At 40.5% G+C, this 22,746-nt stretch overlaps 2 protein-coding genes across 4 annotated transcripts in view; one reads left to right on the top strand and one right to left on the bottom strand.

The window, feature by feature from the left end:
• Nucleotides 1–18,847, top strand: part of LOC308703313 (uncharacterized protein) — a 33,488-nt gene extending 14,641 nt beyond the window's left edge. For all 3 annotated transcript variants that reach the window (XM_081386682.1, XM_081386681.1, XM_081386680.1), the window contains exon 4: nucleotides 18,149–18,847. In XM_081386682.1, coding sequence (XP_081242808.1) covers nucleotides 18,149–18,179 — 31 coding nt within the window. In that variant the 3' untranslated portion in view covers nucleotides 18,180–18,847. The remainder of the gene's footprint in view (nucleotides 1–18,148) is intronic.
• Nucleotides 1–22,746, bottom strand: part of LOC308703298 (uncharacterized protein) — a 320,767-nt gene that overhangs the window by 51,426 nt on the left and 246,595 nt on the right. The gene's annotated exons all lie outside the window — the stretch shown is intronic.

Genomic DNA, 22,746 nt, shown 5'->3' with positions numbered 1-22,746 from the left:
ATGTCATTTTCTTGTAAGAAAGAGCCCAGTTGGGCAGACACAACTTTTTCTAATATTTTGGACATAAAAGGAAGATTTGAAATGGGTCTATAATTTGCTAGGTTATTTGGGTCTAATTGTGGTTTCTTAATGAGTGGTTTTATAACTGCCAGTTTAAATGTTCTTGGAACATGACCTAAAGTTAAAGATGAGTTAATAATATTGAGGAGAGGCTCTTCCACTATAGGTAACACTTCTTTCAGTAGTTTAGTTGGTATGGGATCTAATAAACATGTTGTTTTAGAGGAAATGATAAGTTTATTTAACTCTATTTGTTCTATAGTTGTAAAGCACTGTAATTGTTCTTGCGGGGTGATAATCGAGGCTGAATTATAAGGCGCGATTGAGGATTGAACGTTTACAATTGTGGATCTGATGTTTTCTATTTTCTCAGTGAAAAAATTCATGAAATCATTACTACTAAACTGTAACGGAATATTTTGTTCAGGTGACGCTTGTTTATTTGTTAGTCTAGCCACGGTGTTAAATAAAAATCTTGGATTGTTTTGGTTATTTTCTATTAGTTTGCGGAGGTGCTCAGCCCTGGCTACTTTTAGGGCCTTTTTATAACGTGACGTACTATCTTTCCAAGCGATTCTAAAAACCTCTAAGTTAGTTCGTTTCCATTTACGCTCTAAATTACGGGTTTCTCTCTTTAGAACACGCGTAGTATTGTTGTACCATGGTGCTTTAATTTTCTCTCTGACCTTTTTTAGTCTCATAGGTGCAACAATATCCAATTTTCCAGAGAGAATGGTGCTCATAGTGATGGCTAGTTCCTCTTGTTCATCTGTTTGTTTAGGTTCAGGCAGCAGCTGAAACAGATCCGATAAGCAATTTGAAAAATTAGTCTATGGTGGATGGAAGGATTGTTCTGCCTAATCGATAACGCGGTGCAGCATGATATATTACAGGAGTACGTAATATGCAAGTTACCATGTAATGGTCAGTGACATCGTCACTTTGTGGAATGATATCTATATCGGTTGGATCGGTTCCATGTGATATAATTAAATCTAGTGTATGATTAAAACGATGAGTTGGTCCGGTAACGTTTTGCTTAACCCCAAAGGAGTTTAATAAATCTATAAACGCAGCCCCTAACGTATCATTTTGATTATCTACGTGTATGTTAAAATCTCCAACAATTAATACTTTATCGACATTGACCAATAGATCTGAGAGAAAATCTGCAAATTCTTTTAGGAAATCAGCGTAAGGCCCTGGTGGTCTATATACGGTAGCCAAGGCTAAAGATAATAGGGATATTTTTCTATCATCTAAGAGCGTAACATTTAGTACAAGTACTTCAAATGAAATAAACTTATAACCCGTTTTCTGAGTAACACTAAGAAAATCTCTATAGATAGTTGCAATACCGCCGCCACGACCAATCAGACGGGGCTCGTGCTTATAGGAGTATCCTGATGGAGTAGACTCATTTAGACCGAAATAATCATTTGGTTTAAGCCAGGTTTCAGTAAGGCAAAGTACATCGAAGCTATTATCTGTGACTATTTCATTTACAATAACTGCCTTAGGTGTGAGTGATCTAATGTTTACTAATAGCAACATTTTCTGTTTTAATAACAACTAAATTTTTCCTAGATCCTGCAGTAGATTTATTATTTGATCGCACTAAACGAGGAATAGACACAATTTCTATGCAATGTTCTACACTAGTATTTATATCAGTTAATTTGGTGCAGCAGAGACTATGATTTGGACTTTTGGTTACTAGTCAAAAGGTATTTAACATTTTGGAGATGTTATCCGACAGAAGATCCGCTCCGAATTTGCTTGGGTGTAAGCCATCAGCACGGAAAAGCGTAGGACGCTCCCAAAACAGATTCCAATTATTTACAAAGAGCAGTTTCTGCTCATTGCACCATGATGTTAACCATTCATTTAGTGCGAATAATCTACTAAACTTGTCATGTCCTAGACGGTACGTGGGAAGCGGTCCTGACACAATGATCGTTATATCAGGCGATGTGCTGCGTACTGTATCGATCAGATTCCTGAAGTCTTTCTTCAGAACTTCCGTCTGGCGCAGCCTGATGTCGTTCACTCCCGCGTGCAATACCAAAGTTCCGACGCGCTCGTTATCGTTCAGAATCTCGGGAACGCGAGCAGCGATTTCAGAAACACGAGCACCAGGAAAGCAGTGACTGTGCACCTTATTTTTACCTAATGTAGCGTGTACGTGTCGAACAATGGAATCACCGATGATCACAGCATCGCGTTCTGTTTCGCGAAGAGGGGAGAAGCGGTTTTGTGTGGATAACTCGAAAACCGGGAGGGTTGGAGAGGGTCTTGGTCTAGACCTGACTCGCGTCTTCCGCTGCGGAAATATCCAGGCTTCGTGGTGGCGTGTTGGAGCCGGAGTGAACGAGATCATGGCCGGTCGCGACCTTGGCGCTCGGGACCGATGCTGAGTAACGCACGGAGTAGACGAGGTCGGAGTCAGCGGGTTAGTAACATTAACCCTCTGGGGACCAAAAACGCGCCCGCGCGTTTTGCTCGTTTTTTTTTTTTAGCAATGAAAATAAACACTAAATGCTCTGTTAATTTTGATCTTTCATTTTCGTGTAATACATCAAACGATCCTGTTCAGTTTCTATTTTTTTTCTGTATACTCACAATAAAAATAAAGTGTTTTGCTTTTTGACAAATAAAGAAAAATTAACATGATGCGATTTCTGCCTTCTCACTGTCAGTAAACTCCCATTTGAAACGCGTTCGAAAATGATCTATAACTCCGCGAAAATTCAGCCAAACAGGCAAACAGACCCACGGGCATAAAGCTTGAGATCGCATCTGTTAAATGAAGTAACTTATATAAAAAACAAATATTCTCATCTTCTGTAATCTGTATAAAAAGAGAGCGACTCCAGTCGAGCTCATTACGAGCTAATTCACAGTAATGTGACCACTCCCCGGAGAGCGCGTGCTATTCAAACGCAAATTCTGAGAACTATTGAAGATCTGTGAAACGCCCACATCAGCTGTAAACAAAGCGCGTCGCGATCGAGTGAGGCATAATATAGCCTACCTTATGGAGAAAAGACTCCTCAGAACAGTGCTGATATGAGGAACAATATATCCTGATATGAGGAGCAGATCCCGCTGAGGAGTGAGGTAGGCTGTTTTCTTTTCTCAAGTGTGGAATAACGTTATGGAATAACGTTAGTGTAGGCCTATGCAAACCGCAAAAAGATGAATCGCATTTCTATAATATGACTCGCCTTTCTGTGAGATGAATGAAGGGTACATATTTGTAAAGACTGTTTAGCCTAAATATAAATCGCGCGTCTGTGTGTGAAAGAATAAACTGCTTTGCTATAGCCTACTGAGATGAGTAAAAATCGACTGGAATATGTTGAAATAAAATGTATTTGTATAAGCAACGTATTAAACTGCAAATTAGCATTTATATGCCCTAATATTTCATAAAAACAACGCTACAGTCAGTCACTTGTTGACTAGATTTGGGTACAGTTTTTAGGCTACTGTAAAATATACTGCCACATAAAATAAGCTTTTGTTTAGCAATTTCTGCTCATATCTAACGTATATATATATATATATATATATATTTGTCAAAAATAAAGTCATAGACTAAGATGTTAGATGTTCCAATGCGGCTATATTCAAACTAATGAATACATATGATAAAATGTAGGCCTATAATCTTTTTTCTTTTTCTTTTTTACAAAGAAAGAGTACACTTGAAATATTGTTGAAATTGTAATTATTGTTGTAATTGTAACATTTTTAATAAAATAGCAAAACATATTTACAAGAGAGATGTAAGCAAAATCTTAAATGGTCAATATAAGTCTTCTTCTAAATACATCCTTTGTCCTTGCATTGTGGCTCAGTCAGTGTCACACCTGAAAGGATGGCTCATTAGGCAGAGTCATTATGCAGAGTGGGTGTGAACTACTCCTCCCCCTCGCATATTGGCTTTCCAAGCAAAACCTGTTTTACACCATTTAAATCAATGTATTTTTTTTTGTGAACGATAAAGCAAGACTATTTTCATATAATTTTGAAGCTAGAACTCAAAGGGACCACATCCATTGGTCAAAAGTCTTGTGGACACATATTTAATATGTGTTTTGTGGTCTTAATTCAGCAACTTTCATTTTTATTTTTTCCAATAACCACGCATAAACATTATTCTCTTAAAAATACAAACATCTACATACAAGTTGCTCGCATATTATGGTAGCCCTGTTTGTGCTATATATAGTGAATTTACACCTTTGTCATTAACATGTTTATAAATAACTGAAAAAAGCACAAATGTCAAGGCATGTCAGAACATCTCAAGGGCCCCAAAAACACCTTGGTCCCCAGAGGGTTAATCTCTGATTTGTGAGCATCGGCGCGTGATGTTTCAAGAGCTAACCGCCGGTCTATTAGCTCGGCTTGTCTCACTAAAAGGTCATGGATCTGTTTCTCAACAGCTTCCAGCTCAGACTGCAGCGCGTGAAGTTCAAATGTGTCTTCACCTGCACCAAAAGGTAGACTACTTACATCTGATATATTCGCCATTTTAACAGATGGACAGTAAGTTAGCAACGACACTACCAGTGATGCTATCAATATTAATACTAATTTCTGACAAACGTCTTAGATATAATCCGTCTTTTTAGTGGTACGAGTGTAGAGTAGACGCACGATAGGCGAAAAAAAAAAATGTTTGTAAGTGAGTGTTGAGAAGACGCGTTCAGCCGTGATCCCCGGGAGTAACCTATAAGAGTATCCAGCGTTGGATCACTAATAGGCTTGAGACCCGTCTGCTTAACAGTCCGCGTTGTAACTATGAGGTTTGAGCAGTAGTGCTTCTCAGTGAGGAAAAGTAGAAAATGTTTGTTGTAAGTAAGTTTAAAGAGTAAAATCAAGAATTATAAATCAAATCGATGGAGCTCCAAAGACAACAATGCGTTCAGACGCGACGCATGCGCATTCGACAACAGGAAGTCACAACGAAATACAAAATCAAACCCATAAATTGACCCATATATATATATATATATATATATATATATATATATATATATATATGTGTGTGTATATATACAGTGAGGAAAATAAGTATTTGAACACCCTGCTATTTTGCAAGTTCTCCCACTTAGAAATCATGGAGGGGTCTGAAATTGTCATCGTAGGTGCATGTCCACTGTGAGAGACATAATCAAAAAAAAAAAATCCAGAAATCACAATGTATGATTTTTTGACTATTTATTTGTATGATACAGCTGCAAATAAGTATTTGAACACCTGAGAAAATCAATGTTAATATTTGGTACAGTAGCCTTTGTTTGCAATTACAGGGGTCAAACGTTTCCTGTAGTTTTTCACCAGGTTTGCACACACTGCAGGAGGGATTTTGGCCCACTCCTCCACACAGATCTTCTCTAGATCAGTCAGGTTTCTGGGCTGTCGCTGAGAAACACGGAGTTTGAGCTCCCTCCAAAGATTCTCTATTGGGTTTAGGTCTGGAGACTGGCTAGGCCACGCCAGAACCTTGATATGCTTCTTACAGAGCCACTCCTTGGTTATCCTGGCTGTGTGCTTCGGGTCATTGTCATGTTGGAAGACCCAGCCTCGACCCATCTTCAATGCTCTAACTGAGGGAAGGAGGTTGTTCCCCAAAATCTCGCAATACATGGCCCCGGTCATCCTCTCCTTAATACAGTGCAGTCGCCCTGTACCATGTGCAGAAAAACACCCCCAAAGCATGATGCTACCACCCCCATGCTTCACAGTAGGGATGGTGTTCTTGGGATGGTACTCATCATTCTTCTTCCTCCAAACACGTTTAGTGGAATTATGACCAAAAAGTTCTATTTTGGTCTCATCTGACCACATGACTTTCTCCCATGACTCCTCTGGATCATCCAAATGGTCATTGGCAAACTTAAGACGGGCTTTGACATGTGCTGGTTTAAGCAGGGGAACCTTCCGTGCCATGCATGATTTCAAACCATGACGTCTTAGTGTATTACCAACAGTAACCTTGGAAACGGTGGTCCCAGCTCTTTTCAGGTCATTGACCAGCTCCTCCCGTGTAGTTCTGGGCTGATTTCTCACCTTTCTTAGGATCATTGAGACCCCACGAGGTGAGATCTTGCATGGAGCCCCAGTCCGAGGGGGATTGACAGTCATGTTTAGCTTCTTCCATTTTCTAATGATTGCTCCAACAGTGGACCTTTTTTCACCAAGCTGCTTGGCAATTTCCCCGTAGCCCTTTCCAGCCTTGTGGAGGTGTACAATTTTGTCTCTAGTGTCTTTGGACAGCTCTTTGGTCTTGGCCATGTTAGTAGTTGGATTCTTACTGATTGTATGGGGTGGACAGGTGTCTTTATGCAGCTAACAACCTCAAACAGGTGCATCTAATTTAAGATAATAAATGGAGTGGAGGTGGACATTTTAAAGACAGACTAACAGGTCTTTGAGGGTCAGAATTCTAGCTGATAGACAGGTGTTCAAATACTTATTTGCAGCTGTATCATACAAATAAATAGTTAAAAAATCATATATTGTGATTTCTGGATTTTTTTTTTTAGATTATCATTTATTCATGTGAATATTTAAAATTTATATTTAAATTTACTTTAAAGATGTAAATTTTCCTCCATGATTTCCAAGTGGGAGAACTTGCAAAATAGCAGGGTGTTCAAATACTTATTTTCCTCACTGTATAGTTCAGATGCAATCAGATGCTGAAATTTTCTTCTAGAATGATCATTTTTATGAAGTTTGTATATTTAAGTTAGCTATAGGTGACACCTGAATGAATGGTCGCGGGGGCAGCAGTCTAAGCAGGGATGCCCAGACTTCCCTCTCCCTAGACACTTCCTCCAGCTCTTCCGGGGGGACTCCGAGGCGTTCCCAGGCCAGCCGGGAGACATAGTCCCTCCAGCGTGTCCTAGGTCTTCCCCGGGGTCTCCTCCCGGTGGGACATGCCCGGAACACCTTCCCGGGAAGGCGTCCAGGAGGCATCCGGAAAAGATGCCCGAGCCACCTCAGCTTGCCCCTCTCGATGTGGAGGAGCAGCGGCTCTACTCTGAGCTCTACTCCCGAGTGACCGAGCTTCTCACCCTATCTCTAAGGGATCGCCCAGCCACCCTGCGGAGAAAGCTCATTTCGGCCGCCTGTATCCGGGATCTTGTCCTTTCGGTCATGACCCAAAGCTCATGACCATAGGTGAGAGTAGGAAGGTAGATTGACCGGTAAATCGAGAGCTTCGCCTTGCGGCTCAGCTCCTTCTTCACCACGACAGACCGGTACAGCGACCGCATTACTGCAGAAGCTACACCGATCCGTCTGTCAATCTCCCGTTCCATCCTTCCCTCACTCGTGAACAAGACCCCAAGATACTTGAACTCCTCCACTTGAGGCAGGAACTCTCCACCAACCTGAAGTGGGCAAGCCACCCTTTTCCGACTGAGGACCATGGCCTCGGATTTGGAGGTGCTGATTCTCATCCCAGCTGCTTCACACTCGGCTGCAAACCGTCCCAGTGCATGCTGAAGGTCCTGGTCTGATGGGACCAGCACGACAACATCATCCGCAAAGAGCAGAGATGAAATCGCGTGGTCCCCAAACCTGACCCCCTCCGGCCCCTGGCTGCGCCTAGAAATTCTGTCCATAAAAATTATGAACAGAACCGGCGACAAAGGGCAGCCCTGCCGGAGTCCAACATGCACTGGGAAAAAGTCTGACTTACTGCTGGCAATGCGAACCAAGCTCCTGCTCTGGTCGTACAGGGACCGGACAGCCCTTAGCAAAGGACCCCGGACCCCATACTCCCGGAGCACCCTCCACAAGATGCCGCGAGGGACACAGTCGAATGCCTTCTCCAAATCCACAAAGCACATGTGGATTGGTTGGGCAAACTCCCATGAACCCTCCAGCACCCTGTAGAGGGTATAGAGCTGGTCCAGTGTTCCAAGACCGGGACGAAAACCACACTGTTCCTCCTGAATCAGAGGTTCTACCATCGGCTGGATTCTCCTCTCCAGTACCCTGGCATAGACTTTCCTGGGGAGGCTGAGAAGTGTGATCCCCCTATAGTTGGAGCACACTCTCCGGTCCCCCTTCTTAAAAAGAGGGACCACCACCCCGGTCTGCCAGTCCAAAGGTACTGTCCCCGACCGCCACGCGATGCTGCAGAGGCGTGTCAGCCAAGACAACCCCACAACATCCAGAGACTTGAGGTACTCAGGGCAGATCTCATCCACCCCCGGTGCCTTGCCACTGAGGAGTTTCTTGACTACCTCGGTGACTTCAGCTTGGGTGATGAACGAGTCCGCCTCCGAGCCCCCAGCCTCTGCTTCCTCAATGGAAGACGTGACGGCGGGATTGAGGAGATCCTCGAAGTATTCCTTCCACCGTCCGGTAATATCCCCAGTCGAGGTCAACAGCTGCCCACCTCCACTGTAAACAGAATTGGTAGGGCACTGCTTCCCCCTCCTGAGGCGCCGGACGGTTTGCCAGAATCTCTTCGAGGCCGACCGATAGTCCTTCTCCATGGCCTCACCGAACTCCTCCCAGGCCCGAGTTTTTGCCTCCACAAGCACCCGGGCTGCAGTCCGCTTGGCCCGTCGGTACCCGTCAGCTGTCTCAGGAGTCCCACAAGCCAACCAGGCCCGATAGGACTCCTTCTTCAGCTTGACGGCATCCCTTACTTCCGGTGTCCACCACCGGGTTCGGGGATTGCCGCCTCGACAGGCACCGGAGACCTTACGGCTACAGCTCTGAGTGGCCGCGTTGACAATGGAGGTGGAGAACATGGTCCACTCGGACTCAATATCTCCAGACTCCCTTGGGATCTGGTCGAAGCTCTGTCGGAGCTGGGAGTTGAAGATCTCTCTGACAGGGGATTCGGCCAAATGTTCCCAACAGACCCTCACAGTACGTTTGGGTCTGCCGAGTCTGTCCAGCTTCCTCCCCCGCCATCGGATCCAACTCACCACCAGGTGGTGATCAGTTGACAGCTCTGCCCCTCTCTTCACCCGAGTGTCCAAGACATACGGCCGGAGGTCAGATGAAACAACCACAAAGTCGATCATCGACCTCCGGCCGAGGGTGTCCTGGTGCCATGTGCACTGATGGACACCCTTATGCTTGAACATGGTGTTCGTTATGGACAAGCTGTAACTAGCACAGAAGTCCAATAACAGAACACCACTCGGGTTCAGATCAGGGGGGCCGTTCCTCCCAATCACGCCCCTCCAGGTGTCACTGTCGCTGCCCACGTGGGCGTTGAAGTCTCCCAGTAGAACGATGGAGTCCCCAGTCAGAGCACTTTCCAGCACCCCTCCCAGAGACTCCAAGAAGGCCGGGTACTCTGCACTGCCGTTTGGCCCGTAGGCACAAACGACAGTGAGAGACCTATCCCCGACCTGAAGGCGCAGGGAAGCGACCCTCTCGTTCACCGGGGTGAACTCCAACACATGGCGACTGAGCTGGGGGGCTATAAGCAAACCCACACCAGCCCGCCGCCTCTCACCATGGGCAACTCCAGAGTGGTGAAGAGTCCATCCTCTCTCGAGGAGTGTGGTTCCAGAGCCCAAGCTGTGCGTGGAGGTGATCCCAACTATCTCTAGTCGGAATCTCTGAACCTCACGCACAATCTCAGGCTCCTTCCCCGCCAGAGAGGTAACATGGAATGTCCCTAGAGCTAGATTCCGCGTCCAGGGATCGGGTTGCCTAGGCCCCCGCCTTTGACTGCCGCCCGATCCACTTAGCACCGGCCCCTTGCGGTCCCTCCTGCAGGTGGTGGGTCCACGGGAGGGTGGCCCCACGTCGCTCCTTCGGGCTGAGCCCGGCCGGACCCCATGGGGGGAGGCCCGACCACCAGGCGCTCGCATACGAGCCCCAAACCCTGGCCTGGCTCCAGGGTGGGGCCCCGGCTGCGCCATGCCGGGCGACGTCACAGTCCTTGAATTTGTATGCATCATAAGGGGTTTTGAACCGCTCTTAGTCTGACCCGTCACCTAGGACCTGTTTGCCTTGGGAGACCCTACCAGGGGCATATAGCCCCCGACAACATAGCTCCTAGGGTCGTTCGGGTACTCAAACCCCTCCACCACGGTAAAGTGGCAGTTCAAGGAGGGGCTCAAAAGTGTTTCGCAAAACTTAAATCAATGTATGGTTTTATGTGAATGATTAGGCAGGATGATTTTCACATCATTTTGAAGAAAAAAACTCTAGGCGACGAGTCAAAAGTCTTATTGACACATATTTAGTATGTGTTTTGTGGCCTTATTTCAGAAACTTTCATTTTTAGTTTTTTCAATAACCATGCATAAACATTATTCTCTTAAAAATGAAAACATGTACATACATGTGGCTCACATATTATGGTAGTCCTGTTTGTGCTAAATAGAGTGTAATTTTGTTTTGCCATTGATATGTTTATAAGCAACTGAAAAAAGCACAAATGTCAGGGCATGTCAGAACATCTCAAGGACCCCAAAAACACCCCAGACCCCAGAGGGTTAAGATGTTAGTGTACTAGTATGTATGAGGGGACTGGATGTAAAAGGAAGTTCAGCTTAAGAATAAGAATAGTAAAGACGCCCATTCGTAAAGTTATCAAGCATGTGACAGATTTAATTCAGCAGACAGTATGAAAGATATCTGATTACACAAGAAAGCTGATATTTAAAGGTCCCGTTCTTCGTGATCCCATGTTTTTAAACTTTAGTGTGTAATGTTGTTGTTAGAGTATAAATAATATCTGTAAAATTATAAAGCTCAAAGTTCAATGCCAAGCGAGATATTTTATTTAACAGAAGTTGACTACATCGAACGGCTCGTTTGGACTACATCCCTCTACTTCCTTCTTTAATGACGTCACTAGAACCGTTTTTTGACTAACCTCCGCTCACAGAAATGATCCCTCAACTCTACCGAAATTCGTTTATGTACTTGCGCACTTCTAATAACTTACTGTTTACTCAGCTCTTACGGTGATTTTCTGAAGTATAACTGACGCTTCATCTTTTGTGTGATGTACAATAAACTTTATTAAACTCATCAGTATATGTTTGATCATCATTCAGACAGCAGACTTGTAGGCTATTAATAAATAATGGATACATACAAGCAGATGACAAATACGTTATAATAACCGTAATTAAACTACTAAACTATACCTGTTTCATCTCTATACAGCACTCTGACTCTGTAGGCATTATTGTCCGACTCGAAATGAACACCGTTACTGAGAGTTTCTGATATTATCATCATTCCGTGAGATGAAATTGTCCTGAGAGACTGAGCGCAAGCTCATGAAGCTCCGCCCCCTGTGTCGTCCAGCAGCAGCTTATTTGCATTTAAAGGGCACACACTAAAACAGCGCGTTTTTCTGAGCCCCAAAAAATGACAATTTAAACATGCTGTAAAAAATTATCTGTTGGGTATTTTGAGCTGAAACCTCACATACACACTCTGGGGACATCAGAGACTTATTTTACATCTTGTGAAAAGGGGCATAATACGGGACCTTTAACACACCCTATAGCCAAATATCTCCTCTCCACCTATAGCCGGTGTGTGGTGAGCACAGGACACTTTGATGATTGATTGATATCTATTAACTCGTGTTGAACCAACAGGAATGTCTAATTTGTCAGTTCAGATCAATGCAAAAAAAAACACATATTTGCTCCCTGACAGTAGGTGGCGCTCATGTAAAGCAGAAATACAGCACTATACAGGGCTCTAGACTGAGACTAAATGGTCACATTTTGCGAACTTTTTATAAGAGAGAGCTGCCATTTCTGCCGCATACGAGAAACATCACACGGCAAACGAAAGCAGAATGAACCCACGCTACTCATTTGAGCTGTGCAGCGCAAACAGTTTATCAGCTCAGAGCAATACTAGACAGTGGTTTACTCGAGAGTTGAACTCGATCACGCAACATTACTACACAGAGCTGGGAGAACCATTGAGAAAGCATTTTAAAGGGATAGTTCACCCAAAAAGGAAAATTAGCCCATGATTTACTCACCCTCAACTCATTCCTAGGTGTGTATGACATTCTTCTTTCAGACAAATACAATCAGAGTTATATATAAAAAACGTCATATTAAGCAATTGAGCAAATATGGGAATGTCCTTCAGCCCACACGACTGCAATCCTTCTCTAATGCCAGAAACAATCACTGCATCATCGTGAGAACTGGAACAGTCAACAAAGCAAATCAATCGCTCCTTGATCTGAAGTCCCTCTGTGTATCTAATGCAAACAGAAAGTTGCTCAGTCTTTGAGGACTTTGCTTCCTCAGCAACAACAGCAAGAAAACCCGTCTCGTGTACTTCCTTGGAAATGTCTTCACGAATGAGCTCTGCAATTATTTCATTCTGAAAGTCTTGGCTTGTGCAGTTAAAATATTTGGACTGCATGGATTTGAAATCAGGGTCGTATTTTGAAAACAAACCACTGCTGTGGTGACCCCAAAGCCTGTTTGTAGCTCTCCCACATCTTCATGCTATTTTAATGTACCTGTGACAAAGCGTGTTTTCTCAGCTTCTCCGACAGTTTTTTCCAGTTCCGAGCTCCCACTTTTGTAAATAGTTTGTCTAGCTGCGTCTGATCTTGCGATATTTGAAGAAAAGTGGCGACAGCAACAACAAAAAAACACAATCCAGTGAAACTGAGTACTCCATCCATGGGAACTTGTGATAGTAAAATGCAGCGAATGCACGATTGACATTTACAATTAGGTGAAAGAAGAAAGTATGGCGCCGTCTCCTTCGCATGTAAAGTAGGGTGATAATGACAATCTTCGTTAGATAGTCCATGATGACAATTGACAAACATTGCTGGATGCCATTTTATAACCCAGCATTACCTAATTCAAGAATAAAAGCATATTTTACTGGTCGATGATTTGTCAGTTGTGCTATAATTTTTCATTTATTTGATGTTATCAAATTATATTGCATGCAATCATTTGTTCAGATTGTAGTTTAGCTCTGGGCTGCGTTTCCAGATAACGATGGATCTTAGCACTTACAAGCATTTTCTACGAGCGACTTTACGAACGCTCGTGTTCATTTCACGTGCGTTTCACAAAAACGATCACAAGCAGCTGTGCTTTAAGTGCTACTTAAAGGGTAACTCTTGCCAAAATTGAACCTAGGCTCTTTTTGTTTATCTAGCCAAGTCAAACAGTCGTGCAAAAGTATAATTAGAATGGAAACTCCACTTTTAAGTTTGACCGTATTATCGTTTTTGGTCAAAATGCCTTTTGAATGGGAGTGAATGGGGCACAACAACGAGAGCATAACAATTGCTATTTTTAAAACATTAAGGAGGCTCGAAACAACATGAAACTGTGCTTGAAGTATCACCAGGGGCTCTACATATGAACTAGAGCATTGACAACATTGAGTTTACTAAAAAATAAAGATTTTCAAAACCTTCCTTTTTAGCAAACTTTGTGTTGTCAATGCTTGAGAAAGCCAACTTACTGAAATCCTATTTGACCCAAATTTACAACTCTATCTTGATCAGACTTACGGTTTTCCTAAAAATTACGATTAAAACTCGGAAAAATCCCTTTGACTTTCATTGCAGACTGTTCAAATTCAGCCATTCATTCTTTCTTTCTTACTAATCTGTGTTTTTAACTAATCTATTTATCGTTTTAACATATCTATCTATCTCTTTCTAACTAATCTATATTTCTTTCTCTTTCTAACTAATCTATCTTTCTTTCTTTCTAACTAATCTATCTTTCTTTTCTTTCTTTCAAACTAATCTGTCTTTCTTTCTATCTAATATATTTTTCTTTCTTTCTAACTAATCTTTCTTTCTAACTAATCTTTCTTTCTAATCAATCTTTCTTTCTTTCCAACTAATCTTTATTTCTAACTAATCTATCTTTCTTTCTTTCTAACTAATCTAGCTTTCTTTCTTTCTTTCTTTCTCTTTCTAACTCATCTATTTTTCTTTCTTTCTTACTCATATATATTTTTCTTTCTTTCTCTTTCTAACTAATCTATCGTTCTTTCTTTCTAACTAATCTATCTTTCTTATCTTTCTTTCAAACTAATCTGTCTTTCTTTCTAACTAATATATTTTTCTTTCTTTCCAACTAATCTTTATTTCTAACTAATCTTTCTTTCTAACTAATCTAGCTGTCTTTCTTTCTTTCTAAATCATCTATTTTTCTTTCTTTCTTTCTTTCTAACTAATATATCTTTCTTTCTTTCTCTTTCTAACTTATCTATTTTTCTTTCTTTCTTTTTAACTAATACATCTTTCTTTCTTTATTTCTCTTTCTAACTCATCTATCTTTATTTCTAACTGATCTATCTTTCTTTATAACTAATCTTTCTTTATTTCTAACTCATCTATCTTTCTTTCTCTTTGTAACTCATCTATATTTCTTTCTTTCTAACTAATCTTTGTTTTTAACTAATCTATCTATTTATCTTTTTAACATATCTCTTTCTAACTAATCTATCTTTCTTTCTTTCTTTCGAACTAATCTTTCTTTCTAACTATATCTTTCTTTCTAACTAATCTATCTTTTCTTTAATTCTTTCTAACTAATCTTTCTTTCTTTTCTTTAATTCTTTCTAACTAATCTTTCTTTCTTTCTAACTAATCTATCTTTCTTTCTGTCAAACTATATTTCTTTCTAACTAATCTTTCTTTCTTTCTAACTAATCTTTCTTTCTTTCAAACTATATTTCTTTCGAACTAATCTTTCTTTCTTTCTAACTATTCTTCCTTTCAAACAAATTTTTCTTTCTTTCTGACAAATTTTTTTTCTTTCTAATTAATATTTCTTTCTAACCAATCTTTCTTTCTTTATAATAATTATTTCTAATCTATCATTCTAACTCATCTATCTTTTTCTTTCTAACTAATCTTTTTCTTTCTAACTATTCTATCAAACTTTAAACTACATTAAATTTCAAACTATTTTAACTTCAAGCTACTTTAAACTTCTTCAAACTCTCTGGTCCAGCTTTCTCAAGCCAACTTTAAGTTGGTCTCAACAAACTTTTTTTCTAGTTGTTTTCATCTGATGCACATTTTCTACGAGGCTAATAATCTATAAAAACGCAAACCTACAGCAAAATGGCTAACCAAAAAAAAAAAAAAAAAGAAAGAAAGAAACTTTTCAGAAAGAGGAGATTAATGTCATTTTAGAGGAGGTGGAGCTATACAAACATATTTTTTTTCAGCAGGTTTAAGGGCAGTCATACAAATAAACAAAAACAACAAATCTGGGAGGATATTGCTACAAAACTGACTTCAACTAGGGGCATTAAGATCAGGGAAGGATGTCAGGAAGAAGTGGCAGGACTTGCTAAAAGGAAAAGGGCACTGCAGAGGACAACATTTAATAAAACAGGTACTGGGCCCAATGAGTCCCCCCTTCTCACAGCAGAGGAAGAATAGGCCAGTACTTGGCACAAGTGCTTCAAATGGCATTTGTGGTGGTATATGCATCCATGGAGGAGTAGGGGTAACTCAACCTGAGCCTGAGTCTGGTCCTTCATACTCAGAGGAACTATCAGATCTACGATGATTTTCAAGTGCTACTTAAGTCACGATGCTTTTGGGAAACAGACCGTGATATTAAAGATCAGTCGTACGATCGCTTTTAAAGGCACACTATGCAAAAAATGTGTTTTTGTCAAACAGCGACCCCTAGAGTCACTGTAGAATACTTGCACTGTCATAAATTCAGTCACAACACAGCAATCAGAGGAGGACGCGCTGAAAACTGTAATGCTGTTCTCTTCCTTCATAACTCATACTGAGAAGGTTTGAGTTGCAGAGGAATTTGTGACTGTTTCACCTGTTCAGCCAATTAGTAATTAGTAAGTCCGTGCTTTTTTTTTTTTATGTGCTGAAGGGCCGCTGTGCCTTGGTGAAACGGTGTTTGTATGTGAAGAGCTCTTTTCCAAAACGCAATAAACATAAAAAGCTGCCTCAAAGAACCAGCAAAAGTAATAATTATGAATATGTAAAATATTGCAATAAGACATTTTAGTTGTTTATTCATTTCTGTGTTGGCTGCAAAGATGAAGTTGACGATAGGCTATAGACTCGCGATCTCCGCAGTAGGCTAGTGAACGCACCGGAGAAATGCACATTTATTAGGCTACATAGTTTTATTTTGTTTTGGATGGTTTTGTTTAGAACCAGCTTTCTGTAAATATATTTCACATTTTTTAGGCCTGTGAGGCGAGTAGGCTACGGTTCGGTTCATGATGATATCTCCAGTTCAAGAACCTTATGTTGTGATTGCTAGCCTATATTTACTTTTTATGTATTAAATTCAGGAAATTTGTTAATCAAAAATGTATTAAAATTAAGATACAATTAATACAAAACGAAATTCGTTTTAAAGAAAGGCTTTGTGCTTTCTGTTTTGAGGTCTCTGTGAAAGTTTGAAAGTCTTTTAGTGCGCTTTCAGAGCGCTCGCGTCCATAATGAAGAACTGTCACGTAATATTGTTTTTTCCTCATAAGTGCTCACGGAAGAGATGGGTTTTCAGCTGGGGGTAGAGAGTTGTAGACTCAAAGAAAATGAAAAATAAGCATAGAATCGAAGATAGGCTAATTACCTTGAGTCAAAAAGAACACTGAATAACAGCAGAACTGTTTATTTTATTTAGAAAAAACACTTGCGCGCTCTCGTCGCGTCCACTAACTGACCGCTTGTCCTAGTTATGATCTGAATCTCCTCGGTATTTATATTTTTCTACAGTTGCTGTCTTGGGGAGCAATTAAGCAAATACAGCGAAAATGGCCCAAATCGAAACTAGCTGCTAGCAGGCAATATTTCTGTGCAATTAAACTGCAATAATAATTTTCACTCGCGGCTGTTATTTAAGCTATAACGCGTCTAGATAAAATACAGATTTGTGAGAAGGTAAAAATTAAAAATAAGCAGAGAATCGAAGATAGGCTTACCTTGAGTCAAATAGAACACTGAATAACAGCAGAACTGGTGTATTTAGAAAAAACACTTGCGCGCTTTTTAGCAACAGCGTCGTTTACAAAAAAGAGATTTACTTACTAGTCCATCAACAAGATCGCCAGGTCAGCATCGATGTTGAATCCAGTGCTGCTTTTTAGCTCGCGCCAACGAGTGAAAGCCTGACCGATTGGGACTATGGGACTCTTGTCCGGTTCCTCACACGGTCAGATTCTCTTTTCCTACACTCTTCGACTGCGCTTTCTTTGTTTTTTTTCCATCGTCGAGTCTTCCAAGAATCACGTCTGAAATGCGCGCAAGTGTCTTCGTGCTTCATGTTGTTGATGTGTGTGACATCGTTGCCGTAAAGCAAGTCGTGTTCTCGCGAGATTTGTCGGGGGCGCCTCTCTCAAACTTGCATTGCTGGTTTTTCCAGCGGCGTCCCCCCCAAGCTTTACTACCGGGATTATTCGCCCTACTATGAGTTTGTTTACCACCGAAATGACTTTGAAGCTGTTATATTAAGGTACAATTCTTGCATAGTGTGCCTTTAAGAAATTTACGAATCGGTGAGTGGCGGCTGGTGAAAACTATCTTAGGTGGGGCTGTGCCATATTCAGTCAGTTTCAATAGTCTGGTAACCATAGGAGCCATCAGGTCTTTTAGCGTTGTGGCTCTTCCTCAAGACATCCGTCAAGCATCCACCCTTCTCTCATTCAAAAACCTCATCAAAAACACATTTTCTTCTCTGAATATTACTCTTCAGCTCACAGTCTGTAAATTCTACCTTATTATATGTTTTGTTTGAATCCCTCTTTGTTTGTATCTTTAACCTAACGTTGACCTCTGTATTACTTTCTGCAGTCACTCCTTTTTCAGTAAGGGGCAATATTTGCCCCCTTAAATCGATATAGTTACAGTGCATTTTTTACCTTTACAAATACCTTTATAAAATAAATAATGCTAAATAAATGAATAACGCTCTAGCGCCCTCTATTGGCCAGCCGCCCCTGCTGAGCTGATGAATATATAATGTACTGATGATATTCACAAATGATATCCCGAAGAATACAATACAGTCGAGTCTGCCTTATTTGTATATTCATACTCCATATTTTCTGTCTCTTTCAGAGATGTCTGTGACCGGCTCCAGTCCAGATGATCCGGGTTCTTCTGATGGGCAGAACCGGCTCTGGGAAAAGCTCATCAGGAAATACTATACTGCGAGAAAAGAGGCTTAAAGTTAAGAAGAAACAAGAAGCTTAAGTGGATTCTCCAGATCTACTGGATCCATATCTGAATCTGGAGATGATGATGAGAGAACAGCTTGTCTCTCGACACACTTGCACTTTATGATAATGAACTCAGTAAAGTGGAGATTGTAGCTGAAATAGTAAAGTTTATTATATTCTTGTCTCCTGGACTACACACTTAAAGTGGATTGAAAAAAAAAACATACCAATGGACTAAACACGTGATGCACGCTGTCTGCGTTTTCGCGGGTTTGCGTTTTTGAAGTTTGCACAGAGATAACTTTTTTTCAGCATTTTCAGGGCTTGCAGCTTGATCCTATTTCAGGGTTTGCGTTCTCGAGCCTCAGGCACTGTTTGGTGCGGATTACTTCATGTAATTCTTGATTAAACTTTTTACTCATTTTATCAACATCTCATTGTTATTGTCCATTTTCTTATTTTCTGCTGATTCTGCTTTAATTAGGAATAATTTTAGTTCTGAAAGTCATGAAGTATCCTTATGATTGCTTTTTGAGATTTCCATGTTTTCATTTTCTCAATAGAGCTTTTAAATGCCTAATAAATGATATTTCACTGCACACATGACTGACATTGATTGAGATTGCTGTCTGTCTACATTATTAACAGTTTCATATCCAGTATCAAATATACATTTCAAAGAGTTTGTTCTAGTCAGTTGAAGTTCATTCACATCATGAGGCTTCATGAAGTAAGAACAATCACTGTCGCGTTCACTACGTCACGGGTGTTCAACAGCAATGTAACGCAGGTTAATGGGTGGGAGGTTCACTTACCTGATTGAAGCACGGGCCAGTCAAGAGTTGAAACGTGGACCAGTAAAATCCCAAAACGGTGTGTTAGAATCCAGTAATGAATGAGCACGGGCTATAAGCGGGAGCGAGTACTAGTTTTGGCATGTTGTCTCGTCAGGAGAGATGCGCCACCGGTAAGCTGCTGTTTCTATCCATTGAGCTGCGGTTTAAGTTTGTTTTAAGCTTTTTGTCTGAGAGTCTGTTTTGCAGAGAGTTTCTGTCTTCCCATTGTCTCTCTCTTCCACATGTGGTCACATTCTTTTGGGTCGTAAAACTCTTTGTGTTTCCTGTAACAAGACACCGTCATGCCAGTGTGTTAGCTTCATTTGGGGATGTTAAATTTTGGTGAAAGTTTCACAGTGAGTTTGCTGGATTATTCATTAAATAAATGAATTGTGTGTGTCCGATTGGTCCAGACGCTACAACCATCATGTCAATTCTCAGTTGATTTTGATTAATATGCCCGCGGGAGGGAGAGCAAGAGTGTGTGTGCGCTCGGCCAGAGGTGGGGTGCTCTCTCTCTCTCTCTGCTCGTTCTTTCAGCAACATGTGACCCGTCACAAGCGCAGTTTTCAGTCATCAACATCACTCAGCAATCAAATAAGGCTTTGGCGGGATAAAATTCGCTTTGGCGACCGCCAAAAACGCAATATGTGGCGGCCGGTGTTGATTTTGTGGCGCACTTCCACGAATTAGTCGATGTGTGGGAAACACTGACACACACTCCACACGCGTCCAAACCTCTGTCGGGTGGTCACTGAATAAAACGTCGGCATTACGTAATCCTATGACCAGTGTTCGTAACAGCTACCGTATGCATACGAATAGCCAACAACTTAGCTATTTGCAGCTCCCTAAATACAATGGCAAGCAGTTTTATAGAGGCATTCGCGTTTTCCATTTGGACCCACAAACTTGCTTAGCTATAGTTGCAAGTACATATAGAGATACGTGTTTCCACTTTCAAAGTGTATGGCAATATTTCAGCTAAGTCAAACAGTTAAAAGATGCTTTGGAAGTTTAAAACTTATCATTGTCTTGAAGAGCAGATTCCAGCACTCCGCTAGTGTGGGAGGGGCAGTGCAGCGTCTCCAGCAACACAGAGCTGCCTGTGGACGCCTGTCTGTAAATACTGCCGGGAAAAACTATTGGCGAACGCAGCAGCCGTGTATCGGCCGATGCGATACACGTAAAAAAAACGCAAATATCGGCCGGCTGATATATCGGTCGATCACTAATTCCTAACAGGATGTATTGCTTGCTTCTCACACCATGTAGGCTTACATACCTCCACATGCCCTCTAGAAAGTCTGAAACGACTTTGAAACTCAGAAGGACTGTACAAATTGACCACATTCTCAACAAAGTGAGGAATTTTAGGGACATTCCTAGGAGAGAAAAAACATTTCTTATGGCCTCTCTCTCTGTCTCTCAAAAGCAACTTGCCATTGGCATCAGTTACGTTTTAATGAAATCCTTTTATTTGGTGCTGAATTATCTGCAGTCTAGGCTGTTTATTTTTTTACACAAAATAAGTTTTATTAGATGCAAGTTGCAACATACCACTCTAGACCAGATAGATTTATATCCCTACTATTTGCTGAATAACGTTAAGCCATTTTAAGTAATGAGCACTGTTCACCTTCGGCGATTCTCTTCATCATAACCATCTTCGTGTAAAAAAAGTGGTATTTCAACTGCATCCACTTCGTCTGCGATAAAGAACGCGAACGCGATCTCTTCCATTGCTGACGTTTGCAGTCCAGCAACAACACAACGAGATTCAGGAAGTGTCCGGCTTGCCTGCGCTTTTTTTCACTCCTCCTCTCACTGCAGCCGCTCCTACTCTCGCATACATTTCAGGCGAGGCAAGGCGCATCTCAATAGGCTTGTTTGAGATGCGCCTTGCCTCGCCTGAAATGCATGCGAGATTGTCCCCATTTTTTTTAATGCTTTATTTGAACATTCAGTTTACAATGTGAAATAACAGAATAAGAACACAACAATATTATTAATTATTATTAATTATTAAGAATAACAAAAATATAAAATATAGTGAAAGAAAACACTTCGACAATATCATCGCACAAAACAAAAAACAGTTAGACAGTGATGTAAGTAAAATAAAAGAAACAAAAACAAGACAAAAAAGAAAGACAGAGGGCATTACTTAAATTAAAAGATATCTAAACATTTAGTAAGGAAAAAAGTTTGTAGGTCTTGCAAATCGCTTTTGGGTTAAGTGAGGAAGAGATTGTAATCAAATAATGTTTTATCTCTTGTAAGAATACCAAGAAAATTGGTTTACAATTTGAAAACTTACATTTGTGAATATAAAATCTACATAGGAAAATAATTAAATTTATTATAAAGCAGGAATTTTTAATCCGCTTCAAAAAATCCAAAAATAACAGTTTTGGGATTCAAAGAGAAATTTTGCGAGATATTGCTTGAGATAAACCAACTAACATCTTTCCAAAGTTGCAAAGTATAACTGCACGACCAAAACAAGTGAAGAATAGTTTCAGTGTCATTCTGACAGAAAGAGCAATTAGTGTCAAAATCAAAAGTGATTTTTTTTTAAGAATTTTTTTGACTGGGTAAATATTATGAATTAATTTAAAGGATATTTATTTTACTTTGTTTGTGAGGAGAAATCTTTGTTGTATGGGCCATATATTTTTCCAATTTAAATTATCAAAAAGACCATTCCAATATGAGATTGCAGGAGGGGCAGAAATAATGTTCTCAAGGAATAGAACTCTCACTTTATAATTTCTTCCTTTTTTTTTCAGTGAAACATATCTCACCAATAGGAGTGTTGACAGGTTCAAGAGAAGATAATGAACCCAACGAGAGAGTGTTATTTTTGAAAAGCATGAGTATGCCAGATGGAATAGCATCCATAACTGTGGCAAACTCTTTGGGAGTTACAGGTATATTATATTCTGAAAGAAATTCTGCATACCTAAAAAGCAGACCTTCGTTATTAAAAAGCTGTCTAACATGAAATATGCCATTACTAAACCATGATTATAAAACAAAGATTTATTTTTAAATAAAATACTCCTATTGTTCCATATGTAACACCGATGAGGAGAAAAGTTGTGCTTGTATATGAGAGTCCATGCCAAAAGAACTTGTTGATGAAAGTTAGATAGCTTGACAGGGAGTTTATTAATCATAATTACACATTAGAGCAAATTTTGCACCACCAAGAAGACAAGCTGAGGGAAAATATTCCAAATAGAAGAGGGATTTTTAAGGAATCGATTAAGCCAATTTATTTTAATTGTGTTATTTATTAAACTAAAATCAATGAAGCTTAATCCACCCTTTTTTTGAGAATTCAGTACCACTGACTTTTTCAAATAATGGGATTTGTTTTTCCATAAAAATTTAACTAAGATTCCATCAATAATTTTACAAGTGTGCTTATCAATGTACAGTGACTGAGCAGCATAAGTAAGGCGAGACAAACCCTCTGCTTTAACAAGCAAACATCGGTCTTTCAAAGAAAGGTCTCTCTGCAGCCAGCAGTTAAGGTGTTTCTTTGTTTTTATAATAACTGGGTCCAAATTAGGAGAGCCTCTAGAGTTATCTTTTGTTATTTGTTTACCCAAATATGTAACACAATTTTAACTGCAATACCACAAATTGAAGA

This window comes from Scardinius erythrophthalmus (assembly GCF_964197995.2).
Source record: "Scardinius erythrophthalmus genome assembly, chromosome: 1".
NCBI lineage: Eukaryota > Metazoa > Chordata > Actinopteri > Cypriniformes > Leuciscidae > Scardinius > Scardinius erythrophthalmus.
The sequence above is the reverse complement of the archived record's forward strand: the minus strand, read 5'-3'. Positions and strand labels throughout refer to the sequence as shown.